Source organism: Mytilus trossulus, chromosome 7, assembly GCF_036588685.1.
Source record: "Mytilus trossulus isolate FHL-02 chromosome 7, PNRI_Mtr1.1.1.hap1, whole genome shotgun sequence".
Classification (NCBI taxonomy): domain Eukaryota; kingdom Metazoa; phylum Mollusca; class Bivalvia; order Mytilida; family Mytilidae; genus Mytilus; species Mytilus trossulus.
The window spans coordinates 31,290,161-31,316,413 of NC_086379.1; the positions used below are offsets into that span (position 1 = coordinate 31,290,161).

The 26,253-nt window shown below is 30.4% G+C and overlaps 2 protein-coding genes across 2 annotated transcripts in view; one reads left to right on the top strand and one right to left on the bottom strand.

The window, feature by feature from the left end:
• LOC134724927 (la-related protein 7-like) overlaps nucleotides 1-19,967 on the top strand; it is a 28,661-nt gene extending 8,694 nt beyond the window's left edge. The window contains exons 2-13 of the mRNA XM_063588304.1: nucleotides 3,222-3,318; nucleotides 4,516-4,594; nucleotides 5,415-5,515; nucleotides 6,189-6,269; nucleotides 9,052-9,216; nucleotides 12,729-12,828; nucleotides 13,540-14,104; nucleotides 14,843-14,979; nucleotides 15,830-15,927; nucleotides 17,636-17,780; nucleotides 19,005-19,099; nucleotides 19,729-19,967. Coding sequence (XP_063444374.1) covers nucleotides 3,226-3,318; nucleotides 4,516-4,594; nucleotides 5,415-5,515; nucleotides 6,189-6,269; nucleotides 9,052-9,216; nucleotides 12,729-12,828; nucleotides 13,540-14,104; nucleotides 14,843-14,979; nucleotides 15,830-15,927; nucleotides 17,636-17,780; nucleotides 19,005-19,099; nucleotides 19,729-19,797 — 1,728 coding nt within the window. The 5' untranslated portion in view covers nucleotides 3,222-3,225 and the 3' untranslated portion in view covers nucleotides 19,798-19,967. The remainder of the gene's footprint in view (nucleotides 1-3,221; nucleotides 3,319-4,515; nucleotides 4,595-5,414; nucleotides 5,516-6,188; nucleotides 6,270-9,051; nucleotides 9,217-12,728; nucleotides 12,829-13,539; nucleotides 14,105-14,842; nucleotides 14,980-15,829; nucleotides 15,928-17,635; nucleotides 17,781-19,004; nucleotides 19,100-19,728) is intronic.
• Nucleotides 19,968-22,545: 2,578 nt separating this feature from the next.
• Nucleotides 22,546-26,253, bottom strand: part of LOC134724928 (extracellular matrix organizing protein FRAS1-like) — a 59,725-nt gene continuing 56,017 nt past the window's right edge. The window contains exon 57 of the mRNA XM_063588305.1: nucleotides 22,546-25,574. Coding sequence (XP_063444375.1) covers nucleotides 24,999-25,574 — 576 coding nt within the window. The 3' untranslated portion in view covers nucleotides 22,546-24,998. The remainder of the gene's footprint in view (nucleotides 25,575-26,253) is intronic.

The following is a 26,253-nucleotide window of genomic DNA, read 5'->3' on the forward strand; positions in this document are numbered from 1 at the left end:
GTCTAAAGGGTCCAAAATTAAACTTAGTTTGATTTTAACAAAAATTGAAATCTTGGGGTTCTTTGATATGCTGAATCCAAACATGTACTTAGATTTTTGATTATGGGCCCAGTTTTCAAGTTGGTCCAAATCAGGATCTAAAATTATTATATTAAGTTTTGTGCAATAGCAAGTCTTTTCAATTGCACAGTATTGCAAAATGGCAAGAAATATCTTATTGCAAAATATTGTGAAATAGCAATTTTGTTTTTAATTAGAGTTATCTTTCTTTGTCCAGAATAGTAAGCAAGAAATATCTAATTGTAAGAATTTTTATACGACCGCAAATTTTGAAAAAATTTTCGTCGTATATTGATATCACGTTGGCGTCGTCGTCGTCGTTGTCCGAATACTTTTAGTTTTTGCACTCTAACTTTAGTAAAAATGAATATAAATCTATGAAATTTTATCACAAGGTTTATGACCACAAAAGGAAGGTTGGTATTGATTTTGGGGGTTTTGGTCCCAACATTTTAGGAATTAGGGGCCAAAAAGGGCCCAAATAAGCATTTTCTTGGTTTTCGCACTATAACTTTAGTTTAAGTTAATAGAAATCTATGAAATTTTGACACAAGGTTTATGACCACATAAGAAAGGTTGGGATTGATTTAGGGAGTTTTGGTTTCAACAGTGTAGGAATAAGGGGCCACAAAAGGGCCCAAATAAGCATTATTCTTGGTTTTCGCACAATAACTTTAGTTTAAGTAAAAAGAAAATAATGAAAGTTAAACACAATGTTTATGACCACCAAAGGAAGGTTGGTAATGATTTTGGGAGTTTAGGTCACAACAGTTTAGGAATAAGGGGCCAAAAAGGGACCCAAATAAGCATTTTTCTTGGTTTTCGCACCATAACTTTAGTATAAGTAAATAGAAATCTATGAAATTTAAACACAAGGTTTATGACCATAAAAGGAAGGTTGGTAATGATTTTGGGAGTTATGGTCCCAACAGTTTAGGAATAAGGGGCCCAAAGGGTCCAAAATTAAACTTTGTTTGATTTTCATCAAAATTGAATAATTGGGGTTCTTTGATATGCCGAATCTAACTGTGTATGTAGATTTTTAACTTTTGTCCCTTTTTCAAATTGGTCTACATTAAGGTCCAAAGGGTCCAAAATTAAACTTCGTTTGATTTTGACAAAAAAATAATCGTTTGGGTTCTTTGATATGCTGAATCTAAAAATGTACTTAGATTCTTGATTATCGGCCCAGTTTTCAAGTTGGTCCAAATCGGGGTCCAAAATTAAACTTTGTTTGATTTCATCAAAAATTGAATAAATGGGGTTCTTTGATATGCCAAATCTAACTGTGTATGTAGATTCCTCAATTTTGGTCTTGTTTTCAAATTGGTCTACATTAAAGTCTAAAGGGTCCAAAATTAAACTTAGTTTGATTTTAACAAAAATTGAAATCTTGGGGTTCTTTGATATGCTGAATCCAAACATGTACTTAGATTTTTGATTATGGGCCCAGTTTTCAAGTTGGTCCAAATCAGGATCTAAAATTATTATATTAAGTTTTGTGCAATAGCAAGTCTTTTCAATTGCACAGTATTGCGCAATGGCAAGAAATATCTTATTGCAAAATATTGTGAAATAGCAATTTTGTTTTTAATTAGAGTTATCTTTCTTTGTCCAGAATAGTAAGCAAGAAATATCTAATTGTAAGAATTTTTTTATTTGGAGTTATCTTTCTTTGTCCAGAATCAACTTAAATCTTTGTTATATATACAATATACAATGTATATTCACTTTTTACTACCAACTGATAAATTAAAATAATCTTTACCATTCAGTGATAACAAGCAGTTTTTTTACATCTTAATATTTTATGCTGTATTTAAATGAGTAGTTATTGTCGCAAACTCCATTAGAAATTTTAATTGAGATTAGTTTTGGAATAAGGGAAAGGGGGATGTGATTAAAAAAATTGGGTTCAATTTTCTCATTTGAAATTTTATAAATAAAAAGAAAATTTCTTCAAACATTTTTTTGAGAGGATTAATATTCAACAGCATAGTGAATTGCTCTAAGAGAAAACAAAAAATTTAAGTTCATTAGAACACATTCATTCTGTGTCAGAAACCTATGCTGTGTCAACTATTTAATCACAATCCAAATTTAGAGCTGAATCCAGCTTGAATGTTGTGTCCATACTTGCCCCAACCGTTCAGGGTTCAACCTCTGCGGTCGTATAAAGCTACGCCCTGCGGAGCATCTGGTTACTACCTGTTACATTTTCCACAGAAACTACTGGGCCAAGTTCATTATAGATAGTGATAATTGTAAGCAGCAAGAATGTTCAGTAAAGTAAGATGTACAAACATATCACCATCACCAAAACACAATTTTGTCATGAATCCATCTGCTTCCTTTGTTTAATATTCACATAGTCCAAGGTGAGCGACACAGGCTCTTTCGAGCCTCTAGTTTTAATTTGTTTACGTTGAAAAAGTACATTTTGAATGCCCTGTTTTGAGAAATACATTAAAAATTGAACTAAAGTCACTCAAAAACTTTTATTCTTCAATGTCATATAACCTACATGTATGTTTCATTTTACAACATATTTAGATTATTTTTGTTGGTCTAGATTTTATGTCTTACAATGATAGTTGGAAGCATTTACTAGAAGAATTTTGGTTTGCAGTGGTTTGTTTTTTGGAAACATGTTCAGAACAGGCAACATTATTTTGGATAAGATATAAACTGCAGATAAAATAAATATTGTGCAAATTAAGAGACCCATATTATTTGATTAAATGAGCTCATTTTATTTTTATACCCGAAAATTTTCAGCAATAGTGCTTTATTAATGTTCATTCCCCCCCACCATACCTTAATATGATTTTTTTTTAAACTACCATTCTAATCTTTCCATGAGTGATTTCCATCACTTTGATTTTTGCTTGGAAGGGAGTAAAATAAAGTGTTTTATCAAATTGATGTGAAGAAAGTATGGAACAATACATAAATTATAATTATTTATATTCCTTTATAATAAGAATTTGTATCAATTTATTAATGTTTAAGAACATTCCTAACATATATCCTTATATCTATTAAGATCATAGATGAAAAAATTGGTTCACAGTTATATAATAATATAAAAAGAAAACAAAATGTATGAATTAAGATATGAGGTTAACATTATATTTCATACTAAGAAATCATTTTTTCAGTGTTATGGCAGGAACAGAAACATTAGATACAGAGACTTCAAAGGACAAGAAGCCAAGGAAAAGAATGAAAGCTTTATATGGTCGCATCAAGCAACAGGTTTGTTCAATAAGTCTCAAGGTCATAATATATAATATTTTCTCTAATTCTTCATCAATTTATCCCTTTCTGCACCCATTGTATAAAAAAATTTAATCAACGTGTGGTTGGTTTGATCTCAGTTCTTCATTGGTTTAAATCTGATTATGACTTTGAATTTTCTTGCTTTCTTCTGAATTTCCTATTGCGACGGCATGAAAAAAGGCAACCTAATGACGTCACATTGAAAGAACACATCTTTTTGCAGAATATTCAAAAAGAAGAAATGCGTTTGCCTGCATAATGTCTGAAAATCATTAGAGAAACAGATTCTACCATTGCATCTCGTGTAATACGATATTTATCCACTCTCGACAGTTAAATTTTGAATATTTTTAAAACACTCGACTAGCCTCACGTTTTAAATTTGAAAATTCAACTGTCTCGAGTGGATAAATATAGTACATAATGTATCACATTCGATGCAGTGGTAGAATCTATATATACATGTAATGTCATTTAAGGAAAAATATACATGATATATAGAGTCATAAATATTCAATGAATTTTTAAAGATAAACGTCATGACCCAACAATACAAATAAATAAATAAATGTCAGCAGTGTCAAGCTTTATGATGACCCTGATCTGATGAATTAATGTAGAAAAGACAAGTAATCGTGTTAACCAAAGTTTTGATAGACATAAAAAAGTTAACATTAAAGTAATTGAAAATACTCAACAAAATACATAACTTAGGACAAGCTCATGAACTCATGCAGGGTTAAACTAGTGTTATAAGTACTTTTTCCTCCCCTATTATATTTTTCAGTGGTTGTACAATGATTAAGTTAATGTATTGATTGGTGGTCTTGCAGATCTTTCTTTTTTTTGGGTTAAAATGAGGAAATGTGGGCTATTTGCAGTATTTGGCAAAAAGAGAGCAAGGGAACATCACAAAACATACACAAGACTGATGGTCCACTATTGTCATTCATGTGTCTATTGATTATGTTAAGCACCTATCCTAGATCAACCATATCATGTAAGGTTTTTAACTTGGTACTAGGACATGAACATGTGTTGGAGTTTTCTTTTTAGATCTTTTTTTTTAATCTAGATCAGGGGATATCAGAGTCCTTAAAAGATCCTTTAAATATTAAATTCTTTCTGTCATAATTTTATCATGTTCATTCTTTTGTTACACTTTTATTTTAGATGGAATTTTACTTCAGTGATTCCAATTTAAGCAGGGACAGATTCATGAAGAAACAGATTGTGGACGCAGAAGAGGGATGTAAGTATTTTTTTATAGAAACATTGAATGATAATAGAAGGGGAAAAGGGAAAAGGGGGAGGGGGAATCATCATTGGAATAAGAACAGACAATACTCAAAGAAAAATATGAAACAATAAATAATAGTCCACATGATGCACTTATTTTTACCAAAGAAATAATAGTTGACACTGCATTACAACAAAAAGAAAAAAAATAAACAACCCAATCACAGCTAGAAACCATGCCTTAAAACTAAGATTTGCATGTTCCTTTACACTTCCTTTTTTTGTTGAGAATTTTATTATAAAAAATAAATTGAATCTTATATCATTTCATTTCTAAAGTACTAATAGTCCTATAATAATTAACAAAAATCGTTGATTTGTTGTGTTCAATTTGTTAATAACTTTAAAAACTAGGAATAACACCTGTTTAATTTAAACATATTTTATTGTTCAAAATGACAAAAAGATCAGACACAAGTTTTACAACTTAGTAACGTCTTCTCCAACCTGTTTATTGTTGAGGATAATTTGTTTTCCTCAAGATATCTTAGCTTTTGTTTATTGTCTGGATTAACAAAGTTGTGGAGGGGAAACTTTAGAGTGCTTTTGGTGAGGTAGCAAAGGCAACTGTATCAACAATTTTATTTTAAAATTGATTAGGTCAGTTTTAGGGAACTAATATCATTCTCCTAATTAAAGAATTCTTATTTTAAATAAAAAACATGAAGAAGGATTTTTTTAACTTAAAACATTACAATTAAGTTAACAGAACAAAGCAGTTTTTAGTTAAATCTTACAGTGAATTATGAATGATTTTATTGATTTTTTTCCAGATATTAGCTTGGATGTTTTCTTGAGATTCAATAAGATAAAGGAGATGACATTAGACGCCAGTGTAATTGCATCAGCTCTTAAAAAGTCTAAACTTTTACAAGTAAGTGTGTCCAGTGTTATATGGTGTAAACCTTAAAAAGTCTAAACTTTTACAAGTAAGTGTATCCAGTGTTATATGGTGTAAACCTTATAAAATCTAAACTCTTACAGACTATTCTAATATCACATGCTTCTTTCGCTTTGTGAACAAACCCATGATCTTAATCCAATAAAATTTGTTTGCACATGCATACATGGACTTCTTTTATCAAATCATGCACTTAATATATTTCCTTAATTTTAAAACACTTTTAAACTCTTAAATGGTGAACATTATGTTACTAATTCATTTATTAAGACTGCAATGTGTTGCATTCCGAAATTGACATATTTGACCTAGATATGACAACCGTTCATGCTGGCTGTGCAAGCTCTTCCCTCTGAAATATCACGGTGCCAGCTGTTTACTTCTTTACATACACAAAAAGGGAGATTCATGGTAGAGCATACACAAACACTTTTACGCATATACTAATCGGACATAGAAATTACCTTAATTGTCCTATTCAGAATCGAAATAATTGATGCAAGCTATACTTTATTTAGTTATTTTAGTTATTTTAGCCCTTACTATCGCTCAAATATACCTAACAGTATTGGAAAATGTGCTGCTTAAAATTTGTCAGTTTTTTATTTAGATTGGTTATATTTATATTTTTTATGTTTATTTTCAGGTCAGTGAAGATGGTTTAAAAGTAAAAAGAACTAAACCTGTTAGCAGTGCTAAAGATATTGATGATAGAACAGTTTATGTGGTAAAATAAAATTTCATAAAATATCAATTTTTCATTAAAATTCAACTGCAGTACTGAATATACACTTTTGTGACATTCATGTACTGAGATAGATATAGGAAGATGTGGTGTGAGTGCCAATGAGACAACTCTCCATCCAAATAACAATTTAAAAATTAAACCATTATAGGTTAAAGTACGGCCTTCAACACGGAGCCTTGGCTCACACCAAACAACAAGCTATAAAGGGCCCCAAAATTACTAGTGTAAAACCATTCAAACGGGAAAACCAACGGTCTAATCTATATAAACAAAACGAGAAACGAGAAACACGTATATATTACATAAACAAACGACAACTACTGTACATCAGATTCCTGACTTAGGACAGGTGCAAACATTTGCAGCGGGATTAAACGTTTTAATGGGCCCAAACCTTCTCCCTTTTTCTGAAACAATAGCATAACATCACAACATATAAAAACATACGATAAAATATCAATTAGTTTGGTACTCTTTTGTCGGTCAAACTGACAGTGACATTTGCTTTAAAAGCTTAATTATGGTGACTTGAGTAACACCGGTATCACTCAGATTACAATTCTACCTTGACAGGCAAGTTTGTATTTAGCCTATAAAATACTTATTTAGCCTTGAGAATTGAAAGGTCAGTTTATTCCATTCATACAATAGAAGTTGCAGGATAAATTTGGCTTCATGCCATTTACCTTGTCCAAAATTAAGGTCACTTTATTGTTATTGTGATATTGTTAAAGTACAAAAGAACCCTATATTCTAACCAATACTTAAACTCTGTGCAACTTGTCGATTTAATTGTTCAAAATATGTTTTAGTTGAATTTTAGGGTAATTTTATGCCTTGTAATTGCATATTTCTTTACTTGGTAGGTTTTTTTTCAGATATATAAAAAAATTATCTGCTGATTTTATAGAAATAGACTATGCTTGCAGTTTATCTATTACACTGTCTTGTATTTTGTTTACACCAAATCTGACAGATTATTATTTAGTTGCAAAATATTTTAAATGAGAGCTGAAATTTTTTCTATCTTTAAATGTGCATTGAAGGTTAGAATAATCATAATGTGAACAAGAATGAAGAAAACATCTTGGTTCCAAAAAAAACATTAACCAGAGTATAAAATTCCAAATATAAATTTATTATACTACATGTAATATCAGTTCATATAGTATAAACTTTTAAGATTATATTGATTCCTATAAACTTGAAATCTCAAGCCACTGTTTTGCATGTCTACAATGTAGGTCATGTCCCAACAGCAAATCAATAAATATGACAGGACAATGTACTTTTAGCACATTCACATAAGGTCACTGTGAAATTGACATCTAGGGCATGAAGCAGTGAGTTATACCAAACCAGTTTGACTAGATGTCTAGTTTAGTCTTGGAATAACAATGATGTGTCCTATATTTTGACAATGTAAATGACATGAGGACCTGCATGGGTTTTTATTAATATCTCTATTCTTTTAATTTTATGGGCATTTTTCTTTTAATAGCCTTAATAATAACTCTCATTCTGTAAAATTCTTATGAAAATGATTTTACTATTAAGTATTTCTGTTACAAGATTATTTATCAATTCTGTACATTAACCGTTATATTATCAGTATTGCATTACAGTTACCCAAGTTACCTTTTCAAGTTATTTTGCACATCTATTCTTTATGCTTTTGCACCACAATATTCTCTTCTTTATTTTGTTGTTCATTTTCTTTATTTTTTTGTTCCTGTTACCTGTATTCTCTATTCTGTAAACCCCGTTCTGATCCTCATAGGTAAACTCCTATTGTATGAATGGGATAAACTAACCTTTCAATTCTCAAGGCTAAATAAGTATTTTATAGGCAAAATACAAACTTACCTGTCAAGGTAGAATTGTAATCTGAGTGATGCCAGTGTTATTCAAGTCACCATAATTCTTTTATCTATCTTAAGTTTGCCTTTATAAAATAAGAATAAACAAATTCTTTTGTAGATATTCTGAATGGGTATATATTTTATATTATTGTGTTCACGAACAATTTTCACACATATTGGCCATTTTCTCTATTATATCTCTAAAACTACATGGTAGTGCAGACGCAGATCCAGACAGAGGGGGGGGGGGGGGGGGGGGGTTTGACAATCAAATCAATGTATTTGAATGGGAACATGTGATTGGAACCCCCCTTTTGTCCTGGGTTAGGAACCCCCTTTTTAAAATGGCTGGATCCTTCCCTGTAGTGTTTGCACTAATTGAGGATGATGATGGATGGCTGCCTAGTGTCAAGTTGGAAATTAAATTCATATTCAGGACAAGAACATGTTAATGTAATAATGAATATCACCTTGGCCTGTACCATACTGACATGCTGAGCCATATTTATAATACGCTAGTTCACATGGTAACAGTCCACAGGAAAACATGTGACTTTATACCTTGACACATTAGTATTACTCAGTCTTTGCTCTTACTCATTAATGCTTGTTGCTTAGCAGAGTTGCACCAAATACCAATTTAATATCAAAATAAAATCTTTGGTTTGACCTGGCTTGAGCTCGGACTCATGTACTCCTGCTCTCTTGGTATACACACTACCCATAGGCTGTTTGTAGAAATTAAGTTTATTATCTTGAAATAAAAATTATTATTAATTTATTAATATATTCAGATATTATATACATTTACTTAGATGCTTGGTAATGTTATGATATCATTAAAACTTTAATCATTTCATTTTGGCAAAGATCAATGAATTGTACTTCTTTTTCAACAGGAATGTCTACCACACAATGTAGACCATGAATATATAAGGAGAATCTTCGACAGCTGTGGTTCAGTGCTATATGTCAGTATACCTAGGTATAAATCTACAGGAGATTCTAAAGGCTTTGCATTTATAGAGTTTGATAGTATAGAGTCAGCACATAAAGCTTGTGAGGTCAGTATATACTTATCTACTTTAGTTACTATATGTCAGTACACCTAGGTATAAATCTACAGGAGATTCTAAAGGCTTTGTATTTATAGAGTTTGATAGCATAGAGTCAGCACATAAAGCTTGTGAGGTCAGTATATACTTATCTACTTCAGTTACTATATGTCAGTATACCTAGGTATAAATCTACAGGAGATTCTTAAGGCTTTGTATTTATAGAGTTTGATAGTATAGAGTCAGCTCATAAAGCTTGTGAGGTCAGTATATACTTATCTACTTTAGTTACTATATGTCAGTATACCTAGGTATAAATCTACAGGAGATTCTAAAGGCTTTGCATTTATAGAGTTTGATACTGTGAAAGTACTTAAATTCGTGGGTATCAATTTTCGTGGTTTTAGCAATATTTACATGTTCATGGGTTTTTAAATTCGTGGATTTTAGTTTTCTAGAAAGAAAAAAAAAGAAAAATTAAAGCCTTTAGACACTAAGAATACAAATAGTCTGGATTTAAGGAAATTACAAAGTAAACATTGATGCATCACTGGTAAATTGTTGTGTCAGGGATTTCGATACCATAAATTACTTAAAACTTTTACTAAATTCTTTCATAGATACAAAGATTTGATTAGTAAATTTGGCTATACCTGTAGAAAGCTTATTAAAAATGGTATTTCTCATCCTAAATTTTATGGTAATATTGTACTTAAAGCGAGGAAATCACTATGTGATCCTTGTAAACTCATCGAACCTTTAAACAAACTTATAAGTAAGGGTTATCGTACCAATATTGTAATTAGATCTCTGAATATAGTTCACATTGGCACTAATATTGATTTTGTCATTAGCAAATTAAAACATAACTAAATTTCATTATCTTTTGAGGCGAGATGTATAGGGGACACAGCCACGTTAACTTTTATTTCTATAGAAGTAGCTCTTCACTATACTACTACCTCTCGATACATTTATTTTTGGCATTGCACTAGTCATGTCTTCTTTGACTATTAATGACGTTAAAATACTAAATCCCTGTGATGTGTTTTAGTCGATTTTAGTCTCTGATGCATGATTTTTTACTATTAATTGGTTTTGGCTTTTAACTAGCTGTCAGAAACTGCGAGTACTCTCAAATCGTATTTTCTTGTTAATTCGACCTGTTGATACTGTTTATAATGCTTTTTTGTCATTTTTTATTTATATGGATCTTGCTTGTATACCAGCTTTGATTATTTGTAATATCTTCAATTTTTCACTTATTCTTGCAACATTTGTATAAACTTCAAGATTATAAAAAAACGGTTTTTTTCTGAAGTGAACACTGATTGGTTTAATATTTCTCAGTGTGTTTGAATTTGTTTGTAAGCCTTTTGGTCATGAATGTTTGTCTCTAATATTTAATCAACTGTGCATTTGTATTCAGATATCGCAGATCAAATTTATTCGTTCATTGTGTAATCATACGTTTTTTGATTGAGTTAAGTCTGCCAATTGATATTTTATCGTATGTTTTATATGTTGTGATGTTATGCTATTGTTTCAGAAAAAGGGAGAAGGTTTGGGCCCATTAAAACGTTTAATCCCGCTGCAAATGTTTGCACCTGTCCTAAGTCAGGAATCTGATGTACAGTAGTTGTCGTTTGTTTATGTAATATATACGTGTTTCTCGTTTCTCGTTTTGTTTATATAGATCAGACCGTTGGTTTTCCCGTTTGAATGGTTTTACACTAGTAATTTTGGGGCCCTTTATAGCTTGTTGTTCGGTGTGAGCCAAGGCTCCGTGTTGAAGGCCGTACTTTAACCTATAATGGTTTAATTTTTTAATTGTTATTTGGATGGAGAGTTGTCTCATTGGCACTCACACCACATCTTCCTATATCTATTGACCCTGTAAATTGTAGTGACAACACTAATTAGTAATAAACCCGGCCAGATAAAGTGATCAACAGATTAAAGACCATCAAAGGGGTTAACTAGGCCATAAACATGTCACCTAAAGAAAACAGTAACATAAACAAATGCTATAAACGTATCTTAAATTGTCAAATAATTCTTGTCAAAATCAAGCCCAGCATGAAATTATATTATATCCCATGTGTACGAGAACTATGAGGATATGAAATGAACACTTTATCACACTAGCACAATACCGGAAATCTGACTTTCATTGATGACAAATATTTCTAATGAGAATTAAAAGATCAACAGTTATACAGTTTAGGTTACTTAAGATTAAATGGGTATACTCCTGCATGCAGGTGTAGTTCTGTGACTGCTAATAAAGTATTCTCAGATTTGGCGTTATTCAATACATTCTCTTGATCATATCAGTTGTTAAACATACATCATGTACATTGCGATCTTTCCTTGTCTTCACTCTTGATTTTGGACAATAGTTGTTTTATTTCATTGGACACTTAAATTCGTGGATAAAGTCATCCACGAAAACCACGAAAATTGGTACCCCACGAACAAAAGTACTTTCACAGTAGTATAGAGTCAGCACATAAAGCTTGTGAGGTCAGTATATACTTATCTACTTTAGTTACTATATGTCAGTATACCTAGGTATAAATCTACAGGAGATTCTAAAGGCTTTGCATTTATAGAGTTTGATAGCATAGAGTCAGCACATAAAGCTTGTGAGGTCAGTATATACTTATCTACTTTAGTTACTATATGTCAGTATACCAAAATATAAATCTACAGGAGATTCTAAAGGCTTTGCATTTATAGAGTTTGATAGCATAGAGTCAGCACATAAAGCTTGTGAGGTCAGTATATACTTATCTACTTCAGTTACTATATGTCAATATACCTAAGTATAAATGTACAGGAGATTCTAAAGGCTTTGTATTTATAGAGTTTGATAGTATAGAGTCAGCACATAAAGCTTGTGAGGTCAGTATATACTTATCTACTTTAGTTACTATATGTCAGTATACCTAAGTATAAATGTACAGGAGATTCTAAAGGCTTTGTATTTATAGAGTTTGATAGTATAGAGTCAGCACATAAAGCTTGTGAGGTCAGTATATACTTATCTACTTTAGTTACTATATGTCAGTATACCTAGGTATAAATCTACAGGAGATTCTAAAGGCTTTGTATTTATAGAGTTTGATAGCATAGAGTCAGCTCATAAAGCTTGTGAGGTCAGTATATACTTATCTACTTTAGTGACTATATGTCAGTATACCTAGGTTTAAATCTACAGGAGATTTTAATGGATTTGCATTTAAAGATTTTGATAGTATAGAGTCAGCACATACAGCTTAGGAGGTCAGTATATATTTACTGTGGATTCATTAATACTGGTATTTGTTGGATACCAATTTTCATGGCTTTTGTGGGTACAGGTGAACCACAAAATTAAATGTTCAACGAATAACAAAATTTCTATAGGCTTGTGTGCAAATTTTGGCAAAACCATGAAATTAAATATCTAAGAACATACATTTAATAAATAATATAGAGTTTGATAAGTGTAGCCAGAATTTGATGATATTTTCCAGGAACTAAATAACCCTCCTGCAGAGGCTGGAGACAAACCAGGGAAATTTCCTAGGACCAGTAAACAGATGACTCATTTACAGAAAGCTCTTCAAAACACAGGTAATTTACCAGACATTTTACTGAGTTATTTTAAAACAATGGTAAATTTGATCCTGGTTTGTCTTCTTCCTGGTGTTATAAATTAACTTGTTACTTCATGTTTTAATAATATATGTGAAGAAAGTCAGCTGAGTGAAATTAAGGTATGACGTTTCCTGTATAAGTGTAAACAGCATCAATAAGTGTTCAAGTTTTTGATAAGGTCATTCAGGCAAATATATATCTGTGTTAACACTATACAAAGTTTTTGTGGAGTATGCCTTTCTAAATGGCTAGATGGATACTGATAAAACTACGAAGTTGTAGAAAGCTACTTGAAAAGACTTTCTTATTTCAATGCTGTCATATGCGTTAATAGTCTATTGACTAGAGAGGGGAGATAATCTTAGTCCAATCAGAAGAGGGGAGATAATCAACTCTGAAAAGTGAAAGAAGAAAAAGGGGGGATGTTTTGGGGGAAATTGTTTTGTGAGTTTACTCACAGTAATACTGCATGTATTATAATAGTTTTATTCATCCTTTAATTATTTGTCTCATGTTGCCTTAATCAATGTTGAAAATTTATTGAAAAAGAATATGATTTAAAATGATGTGGTTTTAAACTTCTGCTGTTTCTTTATTTTTATCTAAATAAATGAAAATGGTTATCCATAAAATGATAATAATAAATCCACAGTAGTAAAGAAAAAGAAAGGTATATGTTTATTTTAGAGGATGTTCCCATATCACCAGAAAAAAGCATTACAGAATCACCATCAAAATCAGCAAAAAAGAGAAAAAGAAGAAGACAAACTAGTGAGTGTAGTGTTGATGGAGGGGAAAACACCACAAAACAATTAAAGTTAGAATATGATAACAAAGACCAAACAACAGTTGTCTCTCAATCAGAGAAGGATAATAAAGATTTAAGTGTACCAAAGACAGATGAAAGTGGAGACAAAGAATCAGTGAAGAATAAAAGTAAGAAAAGAAAGAAATCAAAAGGTGACGGACAGATTTCAGTGACAGAATCAGAAACTTCAGATCAATGTTCTGAAAGTGACAGAGAGACACGCAAGCGTAAAACATTAGATACTGTTGATACTGAAATAGAACCTCCATCAAAAATATGCAAAAAAGAGGAAACTTGTGACAATAAAGAAAATAAAGAAAGTGAAAAATCTTTAGTGAGTAAAGGAGATGAAAAATCAGTAGCAAAAGTTATCGAAAAGAGAAAGAAAAACAGACATCATAAAACTAAACAAAAGGATATACCAGAACTAAGAGTGATTTCTAAGTAAGTTTTTGATGGAAACAGAGATATATATGGGGTACTGATTTATGTACAAATTGCCTATGTGTTATTGACATAATCCGAAGCGAAGGATAAGCAATTTTCCCCTCTGTTTTGAGAACAAATTTACAATCTTTGAGTAATTTCCTTTGAAATGAGGAGTCATGATATAAGAGCCATTATTTGGCCACTAGACTTGCAAAAAGGTAAAATTATTTAATACGACTTACAAGATTATGTTTATTTTATTGATAAATAACCAGGTGATTATAGAAATCTAGAAATTTAGTGCAGAAAGTCATCTTTTGTTGTTAGTATGACATCATAAACATTTTGAAATTGCAATATTTTCATTTGTCATTTTACCCATCCTTTTTTAACAAAATATTGAACTCTTTACCAAAAAAGGTATTTTGCACTAAAAATACACTATGTAAGAACATATTTTGGGGTAAAGTTTTGACTCATATCTTAATACCTGTAGTAGTAACAATATCTCAAATAAGTTTTATTTTAGCATTTTAGGCATATTTGCCCTTAATTCCAGAAGTTTGAAGCCTGTATGAAAATTGGTATATAGACAAAATTCAAAACTATCTATACTGCAATCTGTCAGACTATTGTGCTATCAGATGTTATTTTGTAGATTTATAATATTAACATAGAAGTTTTTTTCTTGAGATAAAATTGAAAATACTTAAAGTTTAATACCTAATTTTTATTGGATGATGAATATTTTAGAAAAGAATGGTTGGATTTGAGAACAGAATATCTTAAATTACAAAAGGAAAGCATGAACAAACTGAAGAAAACATTAACAAAAGTAAAGAAAGAAGAAATAGACAAAGAAATGAAAGAAAAGGAAAAAGAAATGATTGGTAATGAAAGGATAAGTTGCTGTTTTATTCTCGTTTTTGTTGATATAGTAACCAAGGCCTAAAATAAAATATTGTTTTTTTCCCTAATCCCGACCGACCCTTCAAAATTGGTGCTACAGTACTCATAAAATTTTATTGTCAAAACTAAGTCAAATATTATTTTATTCATTTTGGATTTTCAGGCTTGCTATATTCAAGCTTTTGGGAAAATAAAATTATTTCCCTACCTACCTACCCACACCTGGCTTGGCAGGGTCTGGATTGGGGAAACAAACAATATTTTAATTTAAGCCCAATCTTCATGTTTGACAAAAGCTAGAGCAGTCATTTTAGGTAGAGTCAAAGAGATATTGCCAGAAATAAAATATGAAAGATTTTATTGAGAAAGCCATATAGTTTACTGATATTCTGTGGATTATCTACCTAAAGTAGACAATGAAGTTTTAATAAGAAATTTTGCACAAACATAAATATTATCTTCTGACCGATAATCTTACAAAACAAATTTTGTCACTGTTTTGAAGTCCAATTTCAAGCATCTTTTATATATTTATTATTAGGAAAAATTTAAAAGAGTGTAATGTCCAAGAATAATATACTTTTTATTACAATTAAATTATTTAAAATTTTTCGAAGTCTGGTTAAAAAATTTATACATAACATAGAAAATGTATGAAACAAAATAAGCTCATCATAAATACCAGGATTAAATTTTGTTTTTATACCAGACACATGTTTCTTCTACAAAAGACTCATCAGGAAGATTCTCTTATGAAATCGTACCTTTTCAGAGTAAATGGATAGTATTTATAATGAATTTAATTAACAACAATCTCTAATGGTCTTTCAGATGTAAAGAAATCCACAGATAGACCAAAAATAGAGTTTGTACCCGATGTAATAGTTTACATAACGTCAGGACAACCGCTTTACAGGAAGGAAGTCAAGGTATATATAGCAACTTGAATATTGTATTACTTTCAGCTTGCCTTCAGCAAATGCAAGCATTCTTTGATGTGATGAATTATATTTAATATGCAGTCGTATGAGCATTGATCCATCTTATTTCCATGGAGATTATTTGGCTGCACCCCTCAGTCATTGTCTATTGACTTTTTAACATTTGCTTAGTTTGCATGTACATGTTTGAGATAAGGTGAATTTATGGGTAACCACAAGTAGTAAATCAATGATATTTGGTATGAGCTGTAGCATAGGAACATCTCATTTCAATGTAGATTATTTGGCCCTGCCAACTCAGTCATATTCTATTTGACTTTGAAATGTCAGCATTATTTACAAGTTAAAGTTTGCTTAGGTAAGTTTAAGGAAAACCACTTATAATACTTTAAATTCAGAAATTATTGCAAGGTTTTGTTATTGCAAAAAATGGGACAGAGTTGTAAATGCATTAATTTTAACTTTCATTTTGAAATTTTTTATGAATTAACAGGATTTTTTGCAAAATCGTAAAAATTAAAATCACTTTTAAGTATAAAATGACAAAATCACAATAATAAATGCATGCAATAATTTCTGATTTTTCAGTAAGTCAATGGTACGTATGCAGTTTCTCTTTCTAAGGTGGTTTATTGGCCCTGGCCGCTTATGGACTTAGAATTTTTGCATAGTTTAATTGTTTGAAAACTGCTATTTCAAATTCAACATTTTGATAATACTAATACAATTACAAAAAGAGACATACATCTGTGTCAACAGTTTATTTGTGTGGGTGTTTATATAATAATTTGTGATGATGTTGCTGACCTGAAAATAAACAAAACATTAAAAAAAGGACAATTTGGTATGATTGCCAATGAGACAACTTTCCAGGGGAGAACAAAATGACACAGAAATTAACAACTATTGGTCACTGTACAGCCTTCAACAATGAACCAAGCCCATACTAATAGTCAGTAATAAAAGGCCCTTAAATGACATTGTAAAACAATTTCAAAGAAAAAACTAATGGCCTTATTTGTGTACAAAAAAAATACCATTTCTGTATTTGTAAAAGAAATCCATTTTAGGTCAACACGGAGCCTTGGGGCCTACTGAGCAGTAAAATATAAGATGTGTTTCAGACCAAAATAAGGCTGTGTTCACATTGACCTTAACTCGGTGTTGTGTTAGTGTAACTCACAAATAAACCAAACATAATTACGTTCCCATTGATAACACTCAATGTTTACATGTAGTTTAAATCATGTCTTGTCTACATGCAGTCCAAAGTCGATGTAGGCCTTGTGAAGGTTAATTGTACACAAAACTAGGCATTCAGAACTTGAATTTTCCCATGTATATTTAAAAAAGAAACGAATTTTATATTAAATTGATACTTTTAACACTTAATAAAGTTCTTTACAGAAATATTTGTCTAAACTTGATATATTTATTTGTTATAAAAACACTAAACATAGCCTTAATTTTTTAATTGTGGAAAAATTGTCGTTCCCTAACTGCTAGAAAAGTTGTTTGAAATTCGGTTCTAGGTAATGACCATTTAAATGACATATAGTTTACAAGTTTGAACAAAGATGTGAACAAATTTAATGTGAAACTAGTGTACATTACATTAAACCAAATGTAAACATGTTTACTGTACACAGCCTAAAACAGATTGCTATATTAAAGTCTATTTGTATATAATTGACAGGAAGATTTAGGTACAGGTTACCAGATAGCCTATATTGATGTAAAAGAGGGAGACAAGGCAGGTCATATTAGAATGGAAGACAGTGATAGTGCTAAAAGACTTGCTGAGGCTACTAGTGGATCTTATTTCTTTACTCTCTTAAAAGGTAAAGGATCAGCATAATCAAACATGAACAAAAGAAAATGTTGGGTAAAAAAGAAATAACCCTCAAAGTCTTCTGTAGGTTGAAATACAGTCTTTTATTATAAATGGTTATTTTTGCAATATGCCAAGCTCAAAGCATAATCTTGGATAGTTTTAACAGAGACTATAAATATAAACACCAAATTTTCCAAATGACAAGGCCTTGAGATAAAAAAAGGACAAAACCTCAAGGTAACAATAAACAAAACCTTGAGATAACAAAAGACAAAACCTCAAGATAACAATAAAAACATTGAGATAACAAATGACAAAACATAGAGATAACAAAGGACAAAACTATGAGATTACATATGACAAAACATTGAGATAACAAATGACAAATATTGAGATAACAAAGGACAAAACATTGAGATAACAAATGACAAATATTGAGATAACAAAAGACAAAATCTTTAGATAACAAATGACAATAACTTGAAATAACAAATTCCAAAGATAACAATTGACAACTCCAAACTGTCTTGTTTCTAAACATTTATGAAAATAGATTAATGAAGAATAAACATTAAGTACAAATTAAACAACTAAAAAACATTTTTTTTCTTCCAAACATGGAATTGCAAAAAAGATTTAATGACTAGTTTCAAAATTTGTATTTTTTGTTACATTCTGGAAGTTATTACATAAAGTTAGAGAGTGGGCTTGTTTTGAAATCACAATGTTGTTTTCTGTTTGTTAGGACTAGCTGTCCACTGCCACTATCGACAAGGATAAATAGTATTATTCCATATTGATAAAATATTAGTAGGTTTATCTATATGAATGGGATTTTGAATAAATAAGCATATTCACCTGCGGAAAAAGGATATTCACCGCGCAAAACGTCGCATGCTTTTACGTGTATAATTTTGGTAAAAAAACGTTTGATGTACAATTGGTTTTGGTAAATATTTTCCATTACATTAATTTCTATCGGAGTATGGAATAAAACATTTACTGTCTTTTGTTTCTGTAAATGTGTGGTTTTATTGACTTTTGAAAAACTGATATTCACTTGGTCCATTGGCCTCAGTGAATATCAGTTTTTCAAAAGTCAATAAAACCACACATTTACCTCACCAAAAGACAGTAATTGTATATTGTTAAATTTAGAAGAAAAAAATAATATACTCAAAAATGTAGATTATGAAGTTGTCACTTGACATAGTGTTGTATTTATTGACAGGACAAGAAGAAAAAGACTACTGGAATAAGTTAGAATCAGATAGAAATTCTAAATTCAGCAGCAAAGGAAACAAGAAAAAACGAGGCTCACAAAAGGTAAGATTATAAGTGAAGAAAGTTTTGTTATGACCCCACAACATGATCATCTCTAATTCTTAACACATTAAGTTGTAAGGTTATACTCTATCCTGCTTTAACTCAAAGGATATAATAACTATCATTCAATAAATGAATGAATAATTTTTTTACACAAGCTTTGTTTCCTTAAACCAATTTAATGAACTTCAAAATTGCAGCATTTTACATCGTTTTATCAAAATGATTTTCAGACTTAATCAGAGTCTATGTGAACTTATGATAAAAATCAATTTTAGCTCTATAGGCTATTTCAACCTTCTGCAAGAAAATGAGCAATCCTAGTAAATTAAGATGGGAGTGGAATGTACTTGCCACATACTGGGTTCAAATTCACAACCTCTAGACAGACTTGTGGTACAGTAATTACTGAGACCACTCGTCCTATGATACCTCTACTTCAAGCTTGATGATTTTATATATGAATTAAAAAACATGTGGGATAAACATCAATGAGACAGTAACCCAACAAAAAATGAAAATAATTAATACTACTCAAGGACATACTTGTTCTTTTACTTTGTTCTGATAAAATATATACTTTTATAGTAATTTGTGTTTTAAGTGTTTGTTTTCTTCTCTGTTTTCAGTTGATAGAAAAGGCACAGAGAATAAGTAAAGAAAATATTTGTAAAACTCACATTAAATTTGATGATTGAAATCAATTTCAATTGGATATTTGACCAAAACTAAAACTATTATTGTAAGATAAGTCCTAGTGACTTCAGGGAAAAAGTCATATTCAAGAATGTGAACTTGTCATGTCAGTATTCTGACTGTTTAATCAGTGCTACATTATTGGACAGTTAATAAAAATATAAATGTTTAATGGCTATTTTCTTTTTATACCTCCTTCTCAGAGATTGGTGGTTGTATTGCAATCACTTAGTCCTTCAGTTTGTCAAACAAATACTTTCATCATACTGTTCTCATGTACTACTTGACAGAATGAAGCTTAACAGTGATGAATTGTAATATGTGAGCACTTTTAGCATCTGTCCTACACCTACTTCTCGTTAGCTGATGCTTGGAACTTTGAATATGTGTAATGAACTTAATATTTTTTCACAAGTTTCTACATATGAAGTGAACAGAATGACATCATATCTGGTTTACAAATTGGCAGTGAAGACTTTTAATTCATAAGTGCTTTTTACATCTGTCAGATGTTTAGGTCCTATATTCTGATACCAGTGGAGTATGCTTAGTACAACAAAGCTTGAAACTTAAATGTTGTCCTTCTTGAAAAAAGATGTGTTTGGTATACAAATAAGGATATGCAGTATGGTTGACAATGAGATAATTATCCATCAGAGATCAAATGACTTGGATGAAAACAATTATATAGGTCATATAACAGCCTTTATCAAAACCCATACCCTATTGGTTATTATAAAAAGAACAACATGACAAAATGTGAATGATTGCAAGGTGTACATGTCCATCTAGCAGGTATTTGACTATATTCGGTGCCAAGAATGATTGTAAGGTATTCATGTCAATATGACACTGTTTTTATATTGAGTGAACTATTTGTATGAAGCTTTATATTTCAACAGTCAGGGGCATTACTTAAACAAGTAACAATTAAAATTACCTATACAAGTTATGTTGAAAACGAGGCTAATTTAAATATAACTTATATAAGTTATTTTCCTGAATATTATTTATATAGGTGTCCAAGAATACAGATTTTACTAGCTTTAAATAATTTTCACAGTTATCTGGTTATTTTCCCCTTGATATATAAAAACTTATTTTCTGAAACACTAATTAACTTTCCGACGAACTTATCTTTCATACCAACGCTTCTGGGTCAAAGATTGGTCTCTTGGGACTATTAAATTATCATTTTCCTCTAAAATCTTGAAGGTAGACTGATATAAATAGATAGATACTTGTGAATTAATTATTATTAAGACCTGGAGTTATTTATAATTTGTAACCTAAATCAATTACATATGTGCCTTAGATAAGTGTTATTGCTATTTTTTCAAAAATGTTTAAAATAACTTATTCAAGTAATATTTTTGTCATTATTTTCAAAGTAACCCTTTATCTCTATACTCCTCTCAAATCTGATAAATTCTTTATTTTATGATATAAAATGTTGTTTAAAATCATGAAAACTACATGTGGTCTATGTTTCTATTGAAAATTAAAATAACTCTATTAAGTAATTTTATTATTTCTAAAATAAAAAAATATTTATATAAGTAATTTAAAAAAATAACTTGTTTAAGAAACGCCCCTGACTGTTCAAAAGGTTTAAACCAGATGTTGCTATGCCCTACACTGCAAGCGAATTCACTAGGTATTTGTGACAAGCTTGACTATTTCTTTTGGAATCCAATATGCTCATAGTATATCTCTAAGAGCTCTTTCTGTTGATGGTGTCAAACTTTTTATAGAAATCCACAAAGTTGGTGTAAAGGTGCCTTTGCATTCTGTATATGTTCAATGATGTTTTGTAAAGCAAATATTCCATCAGTGCATCCTTTAACTTAATGAAATCCTGCTTTCGTCTTACTTAGCTGTTGATCAATTACATACATATATATTTTGGATAATAAAGTTTACCATAATTTTACTTGCAATTTACAAAACTGTATTACCTCAACAGTTTTTTTTAACTTTACTGGTTGAAGAATTTAAGCTGCAAGTTCTGGGTGAGCTTTGAAAAGTTTAACTTTTTTCTTGTTATCATTTCCTGTGTGTCTGGTAAGTATATATTTATTTCTACATCTTGAACTGCTTCAATTATTATTGCTTCATTAGTATGTGGTCTGTAAATTATGTCTTTGAAGTGTTATGCCTATCTTGCCTTTTGCTATTCTTGGTGTCAATAGCCTTACTATATTTGGTGTATGGAATGATTGTAAGGTGAAAATGTCTGGCTGGCAGGTTTCATCTGACCTTGACCTGATTTGAATTATTCGGTGATCAATGTTATGTTTTTGTGGTTTGCTCTATATTTTAAAGATATATTCCAAGAATAATATTTTGAGACCACACAAAAATTCCAAGTTTGAATATTGAACTTTCTATTGAAAACAAACCCAATGGTTATAATTCTTTTGAAGTTATCTCTTATCCTGATATGCATTGAATAATTACCATTAGACGTTATGCAAGTACCAGGTAACAATTATCAGTCTTTATTCATATAGGCTAATCATTTGACAGCTTTTAACATGTAGTGTCAAACAATGCACAAAGATCGAGTATTGAAAGCAGGCTAATATATTTGTATAATAGTTCAGGTTTCTTAGGTATTACAGGTACATATATATAACATTCCATTAGAAAACATGTACCACTAGTGTAATGAACATTCAAAAATAAGTGCAGTAAAGTTGAGTGAGTGAACATCAAAAGCAACAAATGGGAGCATTGACAAGTTAAAATGATTTATAACTTTTTTATTTTGTAAAATGAGTGTTTGTAAATGAGTAAATGCACAATTAATACAATTTGACACGGATGGATCTAAACCTGTTAGAATGTATAAAGTATTTGACCATAATTTATAACAGAAAGGAGCCGACCGTGCAAAGGCTGTATAGCCAGTCAAGGTAATTAAAAACTTCAATTTGTTGTAACAGAAAGGAGTGTAACTTAACGACCTAGTTTTTTTGTTTCACAAAATTGGTAAACATCACGAAAAGAAGACCTCATAAAAATGTCCTATTTTAGAATCATGCAATCTCAAATATAGTGCAACTCTGCAAAGGAGAACTACATAGATATAATGTTTATGCTTTAAATTCCCCTCTACAAAAAAAATCGTTTGGGGTGAAGTCAGAAATATTATGCATGGACAAACATAGGACACTCCTATCTGTAACAATTATGGTCCAATATAATTACTAGATGAGGTAGTTAAACAAAGATTAAGCCAACACCACTTCATCAGTAATGTTAATACTATAATAATATCTTTATAACAACCAACATAATATGTATATGTAAAAAAGTAAGAAATATGAAAAAATTCACCATTATTTGTTTACATACAACGCCTTAAAATATTCCCAGTGCTAATGTTTGTACATCTCAACTTATTCAATGCATGCATCACATATCCATTGATACTGCTTAAATTACACACCTCCAAAAATATTCATGCTAACAGTATGTTCATTGATTGACTTTTATGGATTATTTATGATTGATGGTGAAGTGAGAACAGAGATGAGGATTGTATGGAAAAATTAAAGCGAATCTGAATGGAAATTTAACATATAATATCCTTTGGTTAGGGGAAATTAACAATATAAATAGAAGACATCTTATGAAATAAAGGGGATATATAAATAAAAATACACTTAAAATCGTTACCAGAAAGAGTCAGGGGAAATTAACTATATAAATAGAAGACATGTTATGAGATAAAGGGGGCTATACAAGTAGAAATACATTTAACATCGTTACCAAGAGTATCATAACAGGATTTCTCATAACAAGGAATTAATAAAAACTGGAAAGATTTAGAAAAATAAAAATACAGTTTTGTTTCTAGCATGGCTAAGGGGATCTGATTGGTTAATATAAAAGAAATGTAAATTCAACTAACCCTTTAGCCGTAGCTTATTTCAGATTTAAAAAAAAAATCTAGTTTCAAATAATTCCTTGTTTAATACAAAACAACTATAAACTACTAATATAACTACATGATAAAAACACATATATTGCACTAACCAATGTGTGAAAACTTGGCATCATATATAACTGGTACTTAATTACAATCAAATCGTTCACTTCAAAAACAACATAATGGCACCATAATTGACCTCAATATTCAACACTTCTTATTTCTATCTCTATTAGATGAATAACTTGTCCTCCATTTGTAATATCTTTATATAATTCCAAAAACTTTCTATGAAGTTCAACTTCAAGGCTTTCAAAAATTTACTTTAAGTATATCACAAGTGCTCTAAATGATTACAACAGTATCAAGCAACCATTTTAAATCCAAATCATCTTTGGTCAATAGCATATTTTTTCTTAAATGACTTAAATTAACTGTCTTTATATGAGAATCTATTTAAAAAAAACTGACATCAAAATATTAGAAGTCATATATTTCAATGACCTACCGATCATGATTTACTTTAGTGACTGAAATAAATCTTTTGTGAAAATTCATTATTTTCAAAAATGACAACTAAATGGGAAAATTGCGCCAACATTTCTCACGAGTAAAAAAATATATGCATGTTAATGAGAGTTATGAAAGTCAATTTAATGAGTAGGATTGGAGTCCTGAGCTGTTCCACTGAGTATATTCAGTTATTTTATATCATATTACATAAGTTACTAAACTTCTATTGCACTGTCTTTTTCTGAGACATACTTAAATGGCAAAATAAATATCTTCAGAATATTTTCATAGTACAGTGTACAGTGTAACAGGAGGTTTAATATAAATATTAAAACTGATTACAAAAATCAGTGTAACAAATTAACAAGAACCCAATCAACCATAACATGTTTTGGTATTAAAGTAATAAAAATAGAAATGTTCAATAAATATGAGTATTTGATCTTTTAAGAGCTGAAATAATCCTGTAAATTCAGAAGTTATTGCAATGTTTTTATCATTGCAAATTAATGCAAAATAATATGAACTCTTATTCCGAAATCTAACACATACATTTGAATACAGATTTTCCTGTAATCGAAAGAAATCACAGTAAATGCAAGCAATAATTTCTGAATTTACTGTAATCACTGTAAGTGGAGAGTTTAAAAATCAATTACAGAATATATAAAACAAATAAACAGATCATAATGTAATCTTTCACAGTATATTGAGTTTAAATCATATTCAGATATAAAAAAAAACATACAAATATCATACTTCAGTTCCTTGTACTTTTCCCTGAGATTTAATATTAGTATTTTTGACCTTGACACTAGGTCTCCTATCTTTCTCACTAGAGGTCACAAAACTGTCCTTGACCTCTGTCACATTTACATTGACCCTTGATCCTGAGAGTCTTAAACTAAGTCTGTTTTGATTTAGTAGAGGTAAAGAGTTTTCTTTGGCAAATTCTAAATTATTCTTCTTCATTTCTATAACTTCTTTCTTTTTTCGTCTTCTTCGTTTGAATATTATAAAAATTATTATGACTAAAATTATGAGTATTATGAATACTGATATTATTGGAATAACATAAGTCAGAGTACTAATTGTGGACTGTTTTAAAGTCATGTCTTCTTGTAATATAGCACTATTAATTGGAATGTGATGTATATCAGTTCCATTCTGATTGGAATTAGTCTCTTTGATATTATTTGGAAGCTGCGATTCACGTTTTTTGGGTTGAGAAAACATGGCTGATCTCTTTCTAATGAATCGATGAGGAGACGCTCCTGCCTCTGTGATTACATATAAAACTTGTAAATACCACTGATGTCCTGACATAACCTGGAAAGATATAAAACATGAATTGTACCAAACAATGAAAGACATTTAAACCTTTTTATTAAGGATAAATCTATATTGATTTTCTTTTTTATAACTATACTTGAAAGTGATCAAAAGGGTATTTGTTATGTACAGATTTTAGCATAAACTGGTACTTTTTTTTATTTCTATGCATGCATTTTCTAAAACTCATAACTGTTAGTAAGATCTGAAATTTGAAGTAATAATTGACCACTTTCGAGTTATGTTGTTCACTTGAAAAATGTTCAATATGTGCGCCTTAGTGACATCATTTACCAGATAAAGGGGATCCCCCTGTATCCCTGCACTATCCTGTGTGACATCATTTACAAGAGAGAGGGGATCCCCTGTATCCCTGCACTATCCTTTGTGACATCATTTACAAGAGAGAGGGGATCCCCTGTATCCCTGCACTATCATATTTCATCAAGCATCTCAGTCATTGTCATTGTGCACGATAAATAGGTACTTAATTGATTTCCCTTTTGTAGCATTTTAACAATTTTAAGAATTTAATTTCTCTGAATAATTCATGCTATATAGCATCAAAATCAATCTCTCAACATGGGAACAGAAGTGACTATGCCCTTGAACACATGATGTTCACTAAAAACAAACTTTTGGACGGAAATGCATCAAACTGGAAAGTTGTCTATTG